We start from the raw sequence: 19,959 nt of genomic DNA, 5'->3' as shown, positions 1-19,959 counted from the left end.
TTCATTTGATATTTGCTCCTAAAAGATGAATAGTGAAGGAGTCCTTAGAACTGGTGTCTCCATGGCATAATGAGAATACTTGTTAGTGCTCTGCCTTGCTGTTTGAGGCTCTGTACTTCTCAGTTCTCTTTCCAACAAGCATAGTTCATTAGGAGCACCTTCTGGGACTTTCCAGAGCAGGTTAGGTTTGCTGTATATGCATATTCTGCCCATTCATGATGATGGCATAGGGAATATCCTTAAGGTGAAGGCTACAACATATGGCAATTATGATACTCTCTTTATCAGGGAAAAGCTCACTAGTCCTTAATTTGGGTCCTATCCTATCCACCTGCCTCATTTACAATTCAGTTTTATCTTGAGTCTCAGCTCCCCACCCCCAGTACCCTCACCCCCACCAAAGAGATTATTTCTGGAAAAATAGATTTAGCCTTTGGGGTGGATGGTTTTTAAAAAAATTTTTTTTAACGTTTATTTATATTTGAGACAGAGAGAGAGAGACAGAGTGTGAATGGGGGGAGGGGCAGAGAGAGAGGGAGACACAGAATTTGAGGCAGGCTCCAGGCTCTTGAGCTGTCAGCACAGAGCCTGACGCAGGGCTTGAACTCATGAACAAGGAGATCATGGCCTGAGCTGAAGTTGGATGCTTAACCGACTGAGCCACCCTGGTGTCCCTGGGGTGGATAGTTTTGAATGTCCTACTTAGGAGTTTTCACTTTGAAGCCATTTAAGATTTTGGAATGGGAGAGTTAACATCATCAGACTTTTTATTTTAGGAAGATATTCTGATGTCAATACATAGGATGTATTAGAAGAAGAGGTAGGAGATAAGTCATCCCTCATTAATTCAGCCAACATTTGTTGAACACCTACCATGTGTCTGGCTTGTACAAGACAATGAAAATGTAGAGATGGAAGACATAGTCATTGCACTCCAGAACCTTACAATCTATTAAGAGAGATAGATAATTAAACTACGTCATAATTTTATTTAATTAGTGGTATGTTAACAGAAATATACAGTACGGATGGAAACAGAAGAGACACCCACTTCTGACTAGGAGTTTCAGAGAAGCCTTCTTAAGCAGGGATAAATTACTCCTTTGAAAAAGCAAGTAGGCATTAATCAGACAAAGAGGATGGGGAAGATCTTTCTGGGCAGAGACAGGAGCACATGTGTAAATATTAGTTAAAGGTTTCTTTTAATTATTAAGGTGCGAATTCATGAGTGATATTTAAGGGGCAGAGTGTGTAGCACTTGTCCAGCGGCTGAGCCCTGACTGATTGTAAGTTATGAGCCTGCCTTGGTGATTAGGAAATATTAGTGTAATTGCAAGGATAGTGGACACACTAAGAGGTCGAGGTGGGCAAGCTATGTTCAGACTTGGATCTGTGGATTTGAAGGTACAATGGGATTTTCTTGTGGATGTATATATGCATAGTTGGAATTTGATGTCAGAGTTTAGTTAGGAGTGAGATTAGAGCTAGAGATTGAGATTTGGGATTCTCTATAAAAGTAGTAGCTAAACCTCAGACACGTGTAAGATGTCAAGAGAGACTGCAGAATAGAAAAGGAAAAGAGAACTAGAGATAGGATTATGGGGAATAAAACAATACTTTTTTTAAAAAAAAAGCAAGGGTCTAAATAAGGAGTTTTGATTTTATTTTTTTTATTTTGAGAGAGAGAGAGAGCACGTGGAAGGGGCAGAGAGAGGGAGAGAGAGAAACACAAGCAGGCTTTCCACCATCAGCACCGAGCCTGGCGCGGGGCTTGAAACCCACAAACCGTGAGATCATGACCTGAGCCAAAGTTGGACTCCTAAGCAAGACTGAGCCACCCAGGTGCCTCCTAAATAAGGAGTTTTAAATTAGTTTTCTTCCTTCCTCATTTTATTTCTAGGAGATAAAAAGGATAGATGAGAAAGAAATAAACATTTGTTAGGAGTTTTAACTACTGAAACCCCAAGGCACAATGTCCAGAGTGAAAGACAAATTTAGTTTCAAAAATTGTGAATGTAGGAAGATTTTCAGCCAAGAGCATTGAAACATGAAAAGATTTTCTAAAAAAATTTTTTTAACGTTTTTATTTATTTTTGAGACAGGGAGAGACAGAGCATGAACGGGGGAGGGTCAGAGAGAGAGGGAGACACAGAATCGGAAACAGGCTCCAGGCTCTGAGCCATCAGCCCAGAGCCTGACGCGGGGCTCGAACTCACGGACCGCGAGATGGTGACCTGGCTGAAGTCGGACGCTTAACCGACTGAGCCACCCAGGCGCCCCAAAACATGAAAAGATTTTCTGATTACCCCCTCAAAGAATCAGAAAGCTCTTGAGAATTCTAGTTCTTTAGGTTTTACTTTGTAAACTCTTCATTTTGATTTCCATCTGTTTCATTTTTCATATTTAAACCTTATATATTCAGAGTGCCAGTGATTTATAAGAAATATGTGGTTTTCTCCTATGGACTATGTTACATGCAAGATTAAACACACATACTTTACTTATTTATTTAAAATTTTTTTAAGTTTATTTTAAGAGAGAGAGCACAAGCAGGGGAGGGGCAGAGAGAGGGAGGAAGAAAAAGGATCATAAGAAGGCTCCGCTCAGTCAGTGCAGAGCCTAACAAGGGGCTCAAACCCATGAACTGTAAGATCATAACCTGAGCCAAAATCAAGAGTTGGGCGCTGAACCGACTGAGCCACCCAGGCACCCCCAAACACTCATACTTTAAAAAGAACATATATGTTATCATAATTGAGGAGATATTTATTTATTTATTTATTATAGACCTCACTTGGTTTCAAAAATCGCTCCGTCGTTAAGTACCTTGTTGTGCTTGAGGTCAGAGAGAAAAGGAAACCAGATTGTTGCAGAATGGAAAGGAAAGTAACTTTCCCATAGCCGTAGTATTATAATAGATTCTACCCAGGGAGAGTTTCAGAAATTTGGTAAGGAAATGCTATAGCATTCCCCATCTCATTACATCTCCCTCTAACAGGTGTCTCTGTCTGGAGTGGTCAGTCCCTTCCACTTATATGTAATGACAATAACAGTTACTGTTCATCAAGAACTTCTAGTATTCCAGGCTTTCTGCATATATTATGTCATGTAGTCCTCATCACATTCTTGTTAATAAGAGTTAATTAATAAGAGTAATAACTATAATTTATCAAGTTCTTAATATGTCCTATGCATTATGTTACATAATGTGCTCGTATTTCATTTAATTCTTACAGAAACTGTGTTTATGTTTCACTGTAGATATTTATCATTCCATGAGGCCCAGAAGGATTTTTAAATCAACTTGCTCTGTGTCATATAGTTAATCAGTCAGGACTCAAATTCAGATCTCAGAATTCTAAAACCTGTACTTTTTGCCTTGTGCCTGCTGCCTCACTGTCACTTCCTCTTTGTGGAAGTGGATCATTGACCTCCCTGAAGCTTATGACTGGTACCTAAGTAGTGTCCCTAAGGTAAAATAAAGCAAGAAAATGTAGGGCCACCTTTAACCAGAGCTGGGTTACTGTTTTATAGACCCCTTTTCAGAGTATGAGTGCCACCTGCTGGAAGGTTATAATGTATCTCTGTGTTTTGCAAAGACCAGCTTCCAGAAGGGCTGCTGTCACAGATGTGCAAGTGTCAGATTTCAAAATGCTAATTCTTAGATTTCAGTTTAGGAATATTGGGGCATTTTGGAGTTAGGTGAATCCCGTTTGCCATAAAATAAACAGTTTCATTTGTCTTTGTGTGTGTGTGTGTGTGTGTGTGTGTGTGAGAGAGAGAGAGAGAGAGAGACTTAAAAAAAATGGTATACTCAGTGCTTCCTAAAGGAAAGCCATGTTCACTATGGGGAAAGATTGATAGTCAAATGAATCCTGCAGTTACTTTCAACAGATCAAATAAGAATAGAGAATTGAATTTACTTTGAGATAAGTGAGTTATTGAAGTATAAGAGGACCCTTTCCATTCAGATACCCTAAAAGAGGAATCTGGAACCGTGGGGGCATCAGAGACTTGGAGAACAGAAAGAGGGGATAAGAGGGGAAGAAAGATGTGTGGATAGAAATAAAAACTGGGTTCTGTAATTGTTAGTCTAGCCCAAGCCTCCTTGTAGTGAGTCAGGATCCTAAGTAGTACCTTAGAGATAAAAGTTTAGTATTATAACTTTGAATTATTGTATGTTTAGAACAGTGAAAACTGGATACTCTTTATAATCACTTATATGCCCTTGAAGGAAGATCAGATAAAATCTTGGCATGTTTACTGCACATTCTTCATTAGCTCCTTTGAGATCATTTTAGTTTTCTGCATATCTGTCACAGGTACCATTGGTAAAATCTGATATTTCTAAGAATTAAGGTAGTAAAGGCATGACCATCTCCTTCTTTCTTTGTGTCCCTTTTCAGATCAACCACATAAGAAGCTGTAATAGTTTGATAGTCATCTTATCTTAGCAGGTAGATTTCTGGAGAGAAAGAACTGCCTTTTGCGGGTGTGTGTGTGTGTGTGTGTGTGTGTGTGTGTGCGTGCATGTGTGTGAGTTTTTAAATCCCAAGAGTAATGTTCATTATAGAAAACCTGTAAAATAGAAAAATAGAAAGAACTAAAAGTCACACATAATCCCACCATCCAGACATAAGTATATTAATGTTTTGATCAATTTCCTATTTTATAAACATTTAATATTTTGCAGCCTTTTTTAAAAATATTTTAAAAATTTTTTTTAACATTTATTTGTTTTTGAGAGACAGAGCATGAGCGGGGGAGGGGCGGAGCAAGAGGAGGAGACACAGAATCTGAAGCAGGCTGCAGGCTCTGAGCAAGCTGTCAGCACAGAGCCTGATGCGGGGCTCGAATCCACAAACTGTGAGATCATGACCTGAGTTGAAGTTGGATGCTCAACCGACTGAGCCACCCAGGCGCTCCTATTTTGCAGCCCTTTTATGTTACATCACGATATTATTGTATAAGTGTTTTCTCATGTATTTAAAAACTCGAGGCATATGCCTATGAGTCAACAATATGTGGATATCCACATAGTTTACTTATCAGTCTTCTTATTATTGGACATTTATATTTACTGTTTTTGTTCATTTGTTTCTTCAGTAAATAGTGGTTGAGAAATTTCCTTCTTTTCATTTGTTTGCTTCCGTAAATAAGGGTAGAGAATACACTCTTGAGTGGCAATTATTTCGGGTCTAGCATTTGGTTAGTAAAGTCACCTTGAGGGTAACCAGTGATTGGATAAATCTTTCCTTTAGTTCCTCGCGTGTGTCCCCCTGTGTCCCTTTTTCCTGTGTACATTTTCTTTAGAATTTTGTAGTGCTTCCCTTTCAGGAAACACCCTCATCATATCCTTTGGCTTTTCAGGTTCTATGCAGGTTAAATATTTCACCCTGAGCTATTAAGAGCCTTGTTTCTGCTCTTTACAGTAAGGCCCGACACTTGTACTTCTGGTAGTGTGGGCGTTGGTGGAGATAACCATTCCTTTTTAAGCCTAAAATAAATGTAGCTTGAGGAAAGTGAGTATCCTTAGAAAAACTATTTGTAGACACAGTCTGTTCAGTTTATTAAAAACAGAATCATTCAAAACACCTTTTGAAACGATAGCAAAGTCTTACAATACTCCAAGCTCTTTACTGGTTTATTTTGTAAAAACCAGGTAAGTTCAGCAGATTTAATTCTTCTGACATTTGACATTTCTTGAGTGCTTACTGTGTGCCAGGAACCATTTTAAGCACTGGGGGTATAAAACCAACAAAAACTTCGCCTTCAGGGAGCTTATATGTTAATGGAGAGAGACAGATGATAAACAAGATAAAATAAATAAACAATGGCTAGGTCCACAATTTCTTAAATAAAGCCCCAGGAACAGATGTATTTTAGATTCAAAAATTTTAAAAAGATTTTTGAAAGATAATGTGGTATATATATCATGTTATCTAACCCCCAGGGAAGCAGTAATCAAACCTGTTAATATTCTTTAGTATAGAAGTATGAACATTCACACTTGGATGAATAAAGACTGTAACAGCTTCACGTGAATGCAAGTGAGATATTTCTGCAAAATGAGTATTAAAGGATACTTTTCAAAAAAAAAGGTTAAATTATGATGTGATACAGATATAAGATGAACACATCTTCAAGGTTTTATTTAACTTGTTAAATGAAGGAACCAAGTAGATGGTATAGCCCATTCAAAGGAGAGTCCCTAGGGCGCCTGGGTGGCTCAGTCGGTTAAGTGTCTGACTTCAGCTCAGGTCATGATCTCGCAGTCCGTGAGTTCGAGCCCCGCGTCCAGCTCTGTGTTGACACTCAGAGCCTGGAACCTGCTTCAGATTCTGTGTCTCCCTCTCTCTCTCTCTCTCTCTCTGCCCCTCCCCTGCTCATGCTCTGTCTGTCTGTCTCTCTCTCAAAAATAAATAAACGTTAAAATATATATATTAAAAGGAGACTCCCTAGAACAGGCATATTTATAGATCAGGAAGGTTAAAATGATGTGCAAGTGAGGCAAAACTGGCCTCTTCCATAATGAGAGAGGGAAGTCAATGAACCTCTACTGGACAGGACAATTTGCATGCGTATAGACAAGAATTATTCTGCATATTATCAGTTAGCTATAACGTACAGAGTTGTAAAACAGCTTCCATAGAATCAGAATCTGATAACCTGAAAGGATGTGCCCTTGACAGTGGATTTATTTTACCATTGAGGTTAAATTTGTTTTTCCTACATGAGTTCCTAGAAAGTTTTTGTTTCTCGTCCTTCCTTCCTTTTTTATTTTTATTTATTTATTTTTCACATTTATTCATTTTTGAGAGACAGAGAGAGACAGAGCAGAAGCAGGGGAGGGGCAGAGAGAGAAGGAGACACAGAATCTGAAGCAGGCTCCTGAGCTGTCAGCACAGAGCCCGATGCGGGGCTTGAACTCACAAACCGCGAGATCATGACCTGAGCCAAAGTCACACTTAACCGACTGAACCACCAAGGCGCCCCCCCTTCCTTCCTTTTTTAATGTTTATTTATTTATTTTGAGAGAGAGAGAGTGAGCAGGGGAGGGGCAGAGAGAGACGGAGAGAGAATCCCAACCAGGCTCTGCACTTTGAGCACAGAGCCTGATGCAGGGCTCAATCTCACAAACTGTGGCATCATGACCTCAGCCGAAATCAAGTGTCAGATCCTTAACCAACTGACCCACCCAGGTGCCCCAAGCTTTAGGTTTTCCAAGCTCTTTAGAATTATAGATAAGGGATATAGAGCTGTAATATGTTTGGTAGTGATAGTACTTTGTAGAAAAAAAAAATAAAGGTGGCGAGGGAGGTTATAATTTCAAATAGAACGCCTGGGAAAGACTCACTGGGGAGGTATATTGCAAATACAGCTAAAGTCTGAAGTTGTTTACCTGAGTAACTGGAACGATGAAGTTGCTATCAACTGAGCCTGGGGAAGAGCAGTTGAGGTAGAAGGCAGGGTACGTAGAAATCATTACCCTAGTTTTGGCTCGTAGACATTCAAGTAGAGATGTTGATACACATTGCTGGAGTTCAGGGAAGAGGTGTGAGCTAGGGATAAACATCTGGGAGTTCAGGCACATAGGTGACATTTGAAGCCCTCAAACTAGAGGAGATCACTAAAAACAGGGCTCCTTCTATGTTTCAGGCTGTGTTTAGTCCCTGGAGATATAGGTATAATTTAAAAATTGTCCTCAAGGTTTAAGGAGGGAGGCAGTTGTAAACTGTTAAAGCAATATAAAAATATATGAATATAAATACACATAAAGTGCAGATGATCCCGTGAGGCCAAATCTGAGAGTCATCTTAAACTCACCCTCAAACTTGCTTGTTCAGTGGTCTGACCATGAGACACACACAGAAGAAAGCCAGACTGTGGTACCTTTAGTGTCAGCTGGTTTCTCCATTAACCCCCTGTGCCCAGCAAGTTTCCAGTGATATTAAAGAACCTTACTGGTGACACTTCTGCATGGATTGCAAGGTTCCTCAGTATTTGGCCTTTGCCTTATCTCTTGTTTTACTTCCTTAGACCTGTCCCTGGGGCTGGAGATGATCAGTATTGTATCTTTGAAACACCACTTTGGCTGTTGATTGAAGGACGAATTTGAAGAAAGAACAGAATAGGCATAAGTAACATTAGCTTGCTATTTCTTTGCGTCATCTGCTTTCACATTGATGTTAGTGACTTATAGAGACCTGTAGGGTAGGAAAGACTCAGCAGATCTGCAGAAATACAAAGTATATATTGCTGTGCTAGAACATGCAAATTTGGGGATTAGGAAAAAATTTCTACTAAGTGCATGCAGTTGAAAACTCTACACTTTTCTCTCCTGTAGGTCATATTAAAAGGAAACCTGTATGGTGGTTTCTCAAAAAATTAAACATAGAATTATCATAGGATCCACCAGTTTTACTCCTGGATATATAAAAGAAAGTAAGAGATATTTGTATATCAGTGTTCAAGGCAGCATTATTCATTCATAATAGCTAAAAGGTGGAATCAACCCAGATATCCATGGAATGATGGAAGGGATGAATAGATAAATAAATGTGGTATGTACATACAATGGAATATTATTTAGCCTTTGAAAGGAAAGAAATTCTGACATATGCTATAACATGGATGAGCCCTGGAGACATGTTAAAGAAGCCAGACACAGAAAGACAAATGTTATATGATTCCACTTACATGAGGTACCTAGAATAGTCAAATCATAGAGGTAGAAAGTAGAGTTTCTCAGGGGCCATATTGTTTAATGGTACTGAGTTTCAGTTTGAGATGCTAAAAAAGTTTTGAAGAAAGGATAGTGGCGATTGTTGCACAACAGTGTGAATATACTTAATGCCATTGAACTGTACAGTGAAAAATGGTTAAAATGATAAATTTTGTGTTATGTATATTTTACCACAATACAAAAAAGAACCTAGAAAGCGAAAGACCTAGAAATAATTGCTGCTGTAAGAAAGATAAAGAAAGATTTCTACATACTAACATTGATGGATTGAGGGATCAGTTGAGGGATTTCTGATATTGAGGGATTTCTAAGATAGATTATGCTAAGAAAAAGTTAAGTGCTATCTTTTGAGTAAATAAGGACAGATTAAAAATATGTATTCCATTTGCTTTATTTCCATAAAGAAACACTGGAAGGATTAATTAATAAAAGTTGTTAATTCCAGCAGGCAAGAGGGACTAGGGTCACTAAGGGCAGGAGTGGTAATGAGGTATCTTTTAAGTACTTTTGATTTTTGGATTGTATTACCTATTCAAAATAATGTTGAAATATGGGAGTTAAAGTGGCTTCATTGTAGAGGGATCACCAGTTTGTAGTCACAGAAAACATAATTTTTTAGAGATATTGATTAAATATTGCTACATGTGATATCCCCTCCCCCATACAAGTCAGAGCCTGGTTTAGATGCAGAAGTGAGTCTCACTTTCCCTTCCACTGCAGGCAACAAAGACAACGTATTTTGGGTAGAGACATAATGAAGCCAAACTTTCTAAGTTCATCAGTATTGAGAGAAAGAGAGGGTAACAAGGCATCGCACCTGCAGTGAGGCTTCTTACCAGTGTCCAAGCGCTTGAAGGTTGACCATGGCAAGTGGGGTCATTAAATGTATTAACCCACTGAGTCTGGGAGCCTAAAATATTCAAAAGCAGGAAACTGGATATAGCTCTGCATCCCTCCAAAATGCCACTTTCTCTGATTCAGTCATTAATTAGGAGCCTGTTTTGTCTAATATTTGCATCTGAAGCAAGAAGCAGGGTTGTTTAACATTTCTGAGGCAGAGGGAACAGAGATAGTAGCTGATAGCTGAGCACCCATTTAATCGCCCTCCTCTCTCCCTCCCCACCAAGGGAGTAGGACTATTATATCTTCCCCGGATATTTCCTTCCAGCTCCTCCTTCTACCTAGATCCGATAGGAAATACAGATAGAATCCTGAGGCAGACTGTGAAAAGTAGACGGCTGTCTAGGCAGCTCAGCCCATCCTAACTCTGTTTTGGGGCATGTGGTTTGAGGGAGAACCCAAGGAGTCATATCTGGGAACCACGCCCAGATTAGAGCTGGTAGAGCACCTTCCAGGAAGGTGGTCAAAGTTCAGGTGAAGAGAAAGAGCTGAAGTACAGAGCCAAAATAAGAGAATTGAAGAATTGGGAAACCTGACGTCAAAAGTAGTGAAGAATTAGGCAGCTGGGAAGTAATTTACAAGAGTTCCAGAGATGGAGTTCACACGATTTTTACAGAATTCCAGCACAGGCATGCAAGGTATACTTTACTCATTTAAAGTTATTAGAATGGGTAGGCAATTCATTTTTCTCTTGTCTCGTTGATCTGTTTATATGTCTGTCTTGCCCAGTACACTGTAGGAATTGAAGACAAGGACTTCAGCCATAATGGAAAAAGCATGGACTTTGGAATTAGGCAGATCTATTTAAATCCGAACCTCTTCTCTTTCTAGGTGTTTGATATTAGTCAAGTTATTTTTATTACACTGGACTTCAGGTTCCATGTACATCATAGGGTAGTTGTAAGAATTAAATGAGAGAAAAACGTGTGTGTGTGTGTGTGTGTGTGTGTGTGTGTAATCATCTTACAAAGTATTCAGTAGAAATGTTGCTCCCTCTCCCTTTTTGTATCTGCCACAGAGTTTTATATTTAAAAGATATTCAGGGGCACCTTGGTGGCTCAGTCAGTTGAGTGTCCAACTCTTGATTTCTGCTTGGGTCAGGATCCCAGGGTTGTGGGATCGAGCCCTGTGTCAGGCTCAGCACTGAGTATGGAGCCTGCTTAGAATTTTCTCTCTCCCTCTGCCCCTGCCCCCGCTCACATGCACACACTCTCTCTCTTTCTCTCAAATAAAATACAAAATAAATAAAAGACTGGGGCGCCTGGGTGGCTCAGTCAGTTATTAAGCGTCCGATTTTGGCTCAGGTCATGATCTCACTGTTCGTGAGTTCGAGCCCCACGTCGGGTTCTGAGCTGACAGCTGGGAGCCCGGAGCCTACTTTGGATTCTGTGTCTCCCTTTCTCTCTGCCCCTCCCCCATTCATGCTCTGTCTCTCTCTGTCTCTCAAAACTGAATAAAGGTTAAAAAAAATTAAAAAAATAAAAGACATTCAAAATATCAAATTGAATATGTTTGTGTTAAATCTGAACCCTGGTTAAGGACAGCCTGTGGCAGGCATGCTTATAGGCTTTCATCTTGGACAGATAAAGTTATTGTTGCTAAATATTTTATCAGGCAACTGCCTGTTAAGTGCCAGGTGCTAAGTTTTCACTTGCTGATCCGGTCTATCTTTTTATGATTTCCTTGTTTATCATGGTGCAGCTTCTACTCTGTGCGGGCTTATCCTTTCTCTATTTATAGGACCTCTTCTCCACACCAATTGTTTTTTTTTTTAATCAGTGGGTATGAGAGATTATCTTATACTCACTGCTTTCGTAAAAAAAACCTCAACCACATGCTCTAGTGTAGGGATTGTCAAATATCTTTCCTTCTTTTGTCAAATATTTATTGAGCACATACTGTGTTCGAGTAGATATAGATAGTATTAATATGTGGTTCCTGTCCCCCAACAGTAAAAAAGATAGGCACATTCCAAAATATATTTAATCATTCAGTGATAAGATATTACTTTTGTTTACCATTTTACATATTACTGCTTAAAATGATCCCATTTTATTTTATTTATTTTAAAATGTTTATTTACTTATTTTGACAGAGAGATCATGAACATGAGCAGGGGAGGGGCAGAGAGAAAGGGAGAGAGAGAATCCCAAGTAGGTTCCACGCTGCAGGGCTTAATCTCACAACCTTGAGATCATGACTTGAGCTGAAATCAAGAGTCAGGTGCTCAAACTGAACCACCCAGGCGACCCAAAGTGATCCCACTTAGAAACATACACATACACATAGAAAAAGAACCGAAGGATATGCACCAAGGTGTTGACAGAACTTATCTCTGAGTAGGGGTATTTTTTTTTTTTTTTAATGTTTATCTATTTGTTTTGAGAGAGAGAGCACACACAAGTAGGAAGGGGCAGAGAGAGGAGAGAGAATCTCAAGCAGGCTCTACACTGTCAGCACAAAGCCCGATGTGGGGCTTGAACCCAGGAACCGTGAGATCATGACCTGAGCCAAAATCAAGAGTCGGACAACCAGCTGAGCTTCCCAGGCGCCCCAGTAGGGTTTTTTTTTTCCTTTTATTTTGCTTAAATTTTCAAAGATTTCACTTTCAACTTATAGAAAGTTCATCATTCCCCCCTCCTTGCTAGCAGGAGAGTGACCCCTCTTCTTTCTCTTGCATTCAGCTTTTGCGAGAATTGAAGCACCCTAATGTGATCGCATTGCAGAAGGTGTTCCTTTCTCACAGTGACAGGAAGGTGTGGCTGCTCTTTGATTATGCAGAACATGATTTGTGGGTAAGTTTAAATTCACTTTATTTTTAGGACTCTTTTCATCTAGGTATGGAGAAACAAATATATGCACTGCATATTACTAATGCACGTAAAACAAAACTTGCTCTGTTGAACAGAGTTCAAAATAAATATAATAAATGCAAATGCAATATAAAAAATAAAAATAAATAAATGCAAATGCAGATTTAAAAGAATTTGAGCAATGAACATTATCATGTTATTATACTGAGAAGATAGTATTTGTAATATTCAGAAATTTTACTTCAGAAAGTGTTAATGTGTATGAAACTGTGATTTTATGCAAGTAATTAATGGCAGTTTACTGATATGTGTAGTGAAAATGGCTTTCTCTTGTGGTACACACTGTAGTTCAAGTTTCACCAGTTATATACTTGTGAATAATTTCCCTAAGTTAAGGTCAATCTCTTGCAACATTTTGGCATTTAAAACCGACTCCACAAAATAGAGGTACATACATGGTTTTACAAATATTAGCCCCAAATTCCAATTCTAAAGTTTTTAAGTTGGGAATCAAGATGCTTAAACATTTTATCCAAGGAGTTGCTAAAAGTAAAAAAAAAAATCAAACTTGGCCGGAAGTTCAAATTTTGGGTAATTAAATTCTGACTTAACATAGTGCGGTTTGTCATCTACATAAAGTCACACATCTGTTTAGGAATAACTTTGACAGTCTTCTCGGTCTTTAAGGAGCTTTCAGACTTTATGCTATTACAGCATATTGATAACAGTGTCCAGTGAATTTTTCTCCATTCTTTTCATGGATATTCATAAAAATGATGTTTTCCCCATTTCTCCGGGTCCTTTGTGGGTTTGGATCCAAGAGTTACTTGATAATGTACGCACTTCACCTTGAACATCAGTGGTATAATGAAAGAACATGCAGTGCATTGGACTGATCGGGTCCTGTAGAACCATGTCGTTTGTAACATGATGGCCCTTAGCCACGTGTGCCTAGTGAGCACCTGAAGTGTAGCTGGTCTAAATTGAGATGTACTGTAAATATAAAATACACACGGACTTTTGAAGACTTAGTATGAAAAAAAAAAATCTCATTAATATTTTTTATTTTGATTCTATGTTGCAATGATAATATTTTGAATAAGCTGGGTTAATTAAAATATACTACATTAATTTTACCTGTTTCTTTTTTTTTTTTCTTTTGCTGTGGCTATAAAATGTTGAAAGTTATATATGTGAAGCTCCTATTATATATTTTCTGGATACTGCCCCTCCATATAAACCCTAATTTTCTATTAGTTCCTTAAATAAAGTACATGTTGTTAAACAGCTTATGAAAAAGCAAGAAAGCTCTGTTAATAGGTTAAAATTTTTCTATGCCATTTGGCCATGTTTAAGTTAGTGGAGCATTATTGACAGCTTTACCAGTGTTGTTCAATAGGGGTTTACATGACCTTTATTTTTTTTTTTGATTTTTTTTTAATGTTTTTATTTATTTTTGAGACAGAGCATAAGCAGGGGAGGGGCAGAGAGAGAGGGAGACACAGAATCTGAAGCAGGTTCCAGGCTCTGAGCTGTCAGCACAGAGCCTGATGCGGGGCTTGAACTCACGGGCTGTGAGATCATGACCTGAGCCAAAGTTGGTCGCTCAACCGACTGAGCCACGCAGGCGCCCCTACATGACCTTTAATACCCATCATGTTGTGTTTTGCACAGGGGTGAGGCAAAGATGGAGGTGGAGGTTTGGGGGACAGGTAGCATATCTTCCCTATCAAAATGATGTTATCATAACCTACAAAATAACATGTGGTCATAAAAATTTGAATATAGTGATCCAGTTGTATTTATTTCAATGAGGTTGAATTTCGCCTTTTTCTCTCCTTCCTCCTTTCTTTTTTTTTTAAATTTTTTTTTTTTCAACGTTTATTTATTTTTGGGACAGAGAGAGACAGAGCATGAACGGGGGAGGGGCAGAGAGAGAGGGAGACACAGAACCGGAAACAGGCTCCAGGCTCTGAGCCATCAGCCCAGAGCCCAACGCGGGGCTCGAACTCACGGACCGCGAGATCGTGACCTGGCTGAAGTCGGACGCTTAACCGACTGCGCCACCCAGGCGCCCCTCTCCTTCCTCCTTTCTAATGATTTCCTATTTAATATTAACTACTAGGAATATATCCTAATTTCATCCTATGCCAAAAGAAGGTAGACTTTTGCAATAATTCAAATGTACACATAGTCAGTGACATTATACAGATTTACTAAGTGCTAACTTTTTATACAGTAGTAAAGATTTAAGGGCATGTAGCTGGCTCGGTTGGTAGAGCATGTAACTCTTGATCTCAGGGTCATGAGTTTGAGCCCCATGTGTGGCATGGAGTTTACTTAAAATAAAATATTTTTAAAAATATAGTAAAGAATTATAGAGTATTTTTTTTCTTCTCTTTTAATCTTTCATTCTGTCAGTAGAGAATACAACTAATACTATTTTTTTTTTTTTCAAAAAAAAATACTAGTACTGTTTTTATGCAGTCTTTTAAGTATCAGTGCTTTTTACCTTTTGGTTCTATTTAATGAAAATCTTACTGGTTTCAGTAAATCTAGTTATTATACCCACAATAACATTGTCACACTCACCCCCAGTATAGGTCCCTTATCATTCAAATTATTTTTCTTTGTGTCATTATTGGCCTTTAATAAGTAATTTTTAAATGTAGAGAATTCATTGTAGACTTGATTGTGTTTTATTGATACAAATATTAGCAGAGACTATATGTTATAATAGTATGTTTTATTTTTTTTTAATTTTTAGCACATTATTAAGTTTCACCGTGCATCAAAAGCAAATAAAAAGCCCATGCAGTTGCCAAGATCTATGGTCAAATCATTACTTTACCAGATTCTTGATGGTATCCATTACCTCCATGCAAATTGGGTGCTTCACAGAGATCTGGTAAGTATGTTTCTTTTAAATTGATCAATATGGGTTTTTTTTACCTCTTTTTAAAAATACCTTTTCTTCTTGGTACAATTATTATGAACATTGATTATAGAAAATTTTGAAAATACATAAAACCAAAAAAGAAGGAAATAAAAATCACCCATAAGCCTACGCTTAAAAGAGTACCCTTATTAACATTTGGTATATGTTCTTTCATTATATTTATGCATAGCTATAAAATGTCTATGTGGTTTTCAATGCATAATTGGTATAATCTTAATGGAATAGTCACATGTAAAATAAGTACCTTTCAGTCCATTTTGTTCTTCACATTATTGCTCATTTTCAGTAAAAATATTAATAATTCAAGATTGAGTTCTTACTGTTTTTTTTCCCTTAAGAGCTAAATGGAAATAATGACCCTGCATCCAGTAAATAGAACGTTGTCAGTATTATCAATAAAGGTTGTTATCAGTATTATGAACGAATCAAATGTTTGATTTTACCTTTTTTTCAGTACACATGTAACAAACATTTGTTAATGTCAGATTCTATGCCAGTTATCTTTGCATTGTTGTTATTTTAGTTTATGTTGATGAGATTTTTTTTTGTTTATTTGTAAGAAAATATGGGTACTGAATAGTTGTAATAATCATGAGTTTAAAATTGGAAGTTTTGTTCCTAACTCTCCTTGAAAAAATGGTTTCAAGATCATTATTTCTTAGGCTTTTGGAGATTCTAGGGATATGGTAGGGATGAATGTAGGTCAACTCAGTTTTACTAATTGAGGAAAAGTATTTATTATAGAAAGGAATGAATACACGAGAAGATCTAGTTAGTACCTGTGGCTACATTGTCAGGCCTTGTCTTCTGACTTGACCATCTCTTGCTGTGGCATTGAAGATAAATTGGAGCCAAATGCCAGTGACCACAAAGATGGGTTTACCATTTCAACAGATGCATTTCACCTCATAATTTTGAACTGTAAAGTTCTCAAAGACTTCCACCTATCCACTTTACTATTAACCATGAATCAGCACATTTTTCTGTGGTTACATGAGGTTGTTCTAGATCAAACCCTCTCCTTCATTAATTTTTTATGTAATTAACATAAGCTATGTGAGTTATTTTTGAGGTCATGATCACGTTTGAATCATCGATCAAAATCTTTTATTGAAGACTGACTAATTTCAACTCTTCTCTTTTTTCACAACACTGTGTATTTTATTCTCAATAGCATAGATTCACAGATTTTATTTCTAATGTTGTCGCCTGAGTGTCCACTGGGACTAAAACTCAGGATGACTAGGACCTGGTTTTCTCTTTGTTGGCTTGCTGCTGCTTTAATGTCTATATTAGTTATGGCATCACCCTTTTCTCAGCCTAGGAGGTTCTTTTACCCCTTGCAAACCCTTGCACTGTACATCTAGGCCTTGCCTGGTCTTGTCAGTTTCATCTCTAAGCTCTCTCTTCCATCTGTCTATTTCCATCTCTAGTGCCTCATTCCTAGTTCAGGCCTTTATTATCTCTTTCTTGCGGTATGGTACTAGCCTCTTAACTTGTCTCCTTGCAAACAATCTCTTTCCCTTCCATCCACTGTAGACCTTCTGGATAATTACACAGCTCCTGATCAAGAACTTTGAAATAGTTCCTCATTGCGTACAGACTAAAGCTCTAGTTCCTTATTGGGCTTTCAAGGTCATAGCAGATATAGCTCCAACTGTCTTTAGAATTTTTCTTTATCCCAAGCCTATAATCTTTCACTTACACTATACCATTAAACTATTGATTGTCCCCTGTGTCATCCTGAGATTTCCTGCCTCAATGACCTTTATTTATTACCCCAACTGTACATATTCAAATACTACCTGTCTGTGAGGACTTGCACAAATGTTAAAACTTATCCTCGTATCCATTCCTACTTGGAAATAAGATCTCCTTTTGTTTTTTTTTTTAAATGTTTATTTATTTTTGAGAGCGAGAGAGACAGAGTGTGAATTGGGCAAGGGCAGAGAGAGAGAGGGAGGCACAGAATCCAAAGCAGCCTCCAAGCTCTGGACACGGAACCCAATGTGGGACTTGAACTCACAAACTGTGAGATCATGACCTGAGGCGAAGTCGGACGCTTAACCGACTGAGCCACCCAGGTGCCCCAATAATCTCTCCTTCTTGTTGGTTGCCGTGGTACTTCTTTACTTCTCTTACGGCACTTATCTGTTAGTATTATAGTGGCTGTCTTAGATCATCTTCTAGACCATACACTTCTTGAGAGAGGAGGGTCTACGAATCCTTTTGGCACACTAGCAGTACTCGAGTACACAACAGGTACTGAGTAAATACTTCCTCAGTGAATTAATATGAGTAAGAATAGATTCTTACGGTATGCTTCTGGATCAAGTAACATATTTATATTTCAACACACTGTCCTCAATAAACATTTATTATTACCTTGTGTGTTTAAAGCAAGGATATATGGGGACAGTACACATACGATTGCATTAAAGACCTTCTCCGGAGTTTACTCTCAGAGAAGAAACACGACATACGCATAAACAGCTATGCTGTAAGATAGGTGAGAAAGATGGTGATCATGGCTACGTGATAGGCACAGATTAAATGCTACTCAAGCTTAGAAGAGGTTATGAGGAGGGGATGAGGGAAAGTTTCAAGAGAGCTGCCACTTGAGCTAGACGTTGAAGTAGGAATCTACCCTGTGAGAGCCTTCTCGGTTCTTTTCGCTGATCATGAGTACTGATAGCTGGACCACATTGCCATGGTTTTGCCAAAGTATTTTCAGGAGTAGAAGATTTAAACTGTATGTTTACTTGAGATAGATTCTCTAGTAAGTATAGAAATACAAAGCGTATCACATATGAATGTGGTGTTGAAAGCATGATGGGGACATGCAAAAAATTATTTTTTGTGCAATAGAGTTGCAGTTTCAGTCGGTGAGTGGTTTTTCTTAATGCTTCGTTTCCCATTGACATAAGAAATTGGGCTTTACACTATTTGTTAGTCACAATTATTTCAGAGTATATACTGTCTCTGCAAGATCCAGAGTTAAAGGTGTTAGAGTAAATGTGAATTTGCAATGTAATAATACAACCCCCCAAATTTAAAAAGTAAATAAAAAATCAGTGTTTTGGACTTTACAAAAGAAGCATTATATCATCAAAGAAGGTTGGGGTTTTTCTTTTTAAAAAAAAATTTTTTTTGACGTTTATTTTTGAGACAGAGAGAGACAGAGCATGAACGGGGGAGGGGCAGAGAGAGAGGGAGACACAGAATCGGAAACAGGCTCCAGGCTCTGAGCCATCAGCCCAGAGCCTGACGCGGGGCTCGAACTCACGGACCTCGAGATCGTGACCTGAGCTGAAGTCGGACGCTTAACCGACTGAGCCACCCAGGCGCCCCAAGGTTGGGGTTTTCATTGTGATTGATTATATATCTGTAATAGTAGTTAGCTATGTCATATGGATCCTAAAATTTACCAGAAGTAGAGAATTTAAACAAAGTCACTAAAAATATTACTTACATTGAGGAATTGCTTTAAAAAGAAAGGAGAAGAGGAGCTAAATATATTTATCTTGGCTGAGACAATGAAGTAGAGACATAAGTCTATAAATATTTGGAACTTGTAAACACCAAGGGAAAAAAGATGTATTTTAATTTTATAGCAGGATATAGCTAAGAGTAAGAAGATGAAATATAGGATGACTCACTTTTATGAGATTACTGTTCGGGTAGGTTGGAAGGATGCCAAGATAAATAGTTGATCCTGTTTTCAAAATTATGAGCTCCTGGGGAGTAAGGATCATATCTTACTAATTTTTGTATTCCTAGTGTTGGCATATTGTTTGTGCTCATAAGTTACTTGAATTTCAGCAAGGCATCTGGCAATTGCATGTTATTCTTTAGCAAAGAGAAATAGTGGCTAAATGGCTGTATTGTTAAGTAGATTTACGGCTTCTTGGTTATGAGTTTTGCTACTGGATCAGTGGCATAAACTGAACTGTGCGTTAAACCATCTCTTCATCACTTTATCATATCTCAGTACCTAAAACATGATAAATGCTAGGTCTTTATCAAATGAAAGATCTGAGTAAATGCTCTAGGGCCCTGACCTGCTCTGACTTTTAAAAAATATTTGTGCTGGTTCCAAACCAAAACTCTAACTTTAGTTTTGAATGGTAATTATTGTTCATAATAGTGGGTGAATTTGTACTCTTTTGAAGTCTATGAGCACAGATAACTATATCTTTTGCAAACATGGTACATGGAAATTTAGTTGAGGGAGAAAATAATTTTGTAGCCAGTAATCTTTTGGGTTTTGTTATTAGTTACCATCTACTGCACTTTTGGATTGTCAAAAAATCACTTCTGACACAGACCTAAAGACTTATTTATTCTATTAGAGGTTAATAGTAGTAGTAGTAATAATAATAATAATAATAATAATAAACTTGCCAATTCTTAGAGTCAAATGTAATTCAGCTGGTTAAAGGAAATGATGTAATAGATATTCTAGCTATAGAGAAATGTGTAGTGTATGACCCTGGATACTTTGTCATACTAACTAATGAAGAGCTATTTTAGTTTTGTTT

The 19,959-nt window shown here is 38.0% G+C and overlaps 1 protein-coding gene across 7 annotated transcripts in view; it reads left to right on the top strand.

The window, feature by feature from the left end:
- Window positions 1-19,959, top strand: part of CDK19 (cyclin dependent kinase 19) — a 194,462-nt gene that overhangs the window by 119,739 nt on the left and 54,764 nt on the right. For all 7 annotated transcript variants that reach the window (XM_086707592.1, XM_025925579.2, XM_086707595.1 and 4 more), the window contains 2 exons: window positions 12,331-12,441; window positions 15,227-15,367. In XM_086707592.1, the coding sequence (XP_086563718.1) occupies window positions 12,331-12,441; window positions 15,227-15,367 (252 nt within the window). The remainder of the gene's footprint in view (window positions 1-12,330; window positions 12,442-15,226; window positions 15,368-19,959) is intronic.

This window comes from Puma concolor, chromosome B2 (assembly GCF_028749965.1).
Source record: "Puma concolor isolate L17-30 chromosome B2, mPumCon1.1.hap2, whole genome shotgun sequence".
NCBI lineage: Eukaryota > Metazoa > Chordata > Mammalia > Carnivora > Felidae > Puma > Puma concolor.
The sequence above is the reverse complement of the archived record's forward strand: the minus strand, read 5'-3'. Positions and strand labels throughout refer to the sequence as shown.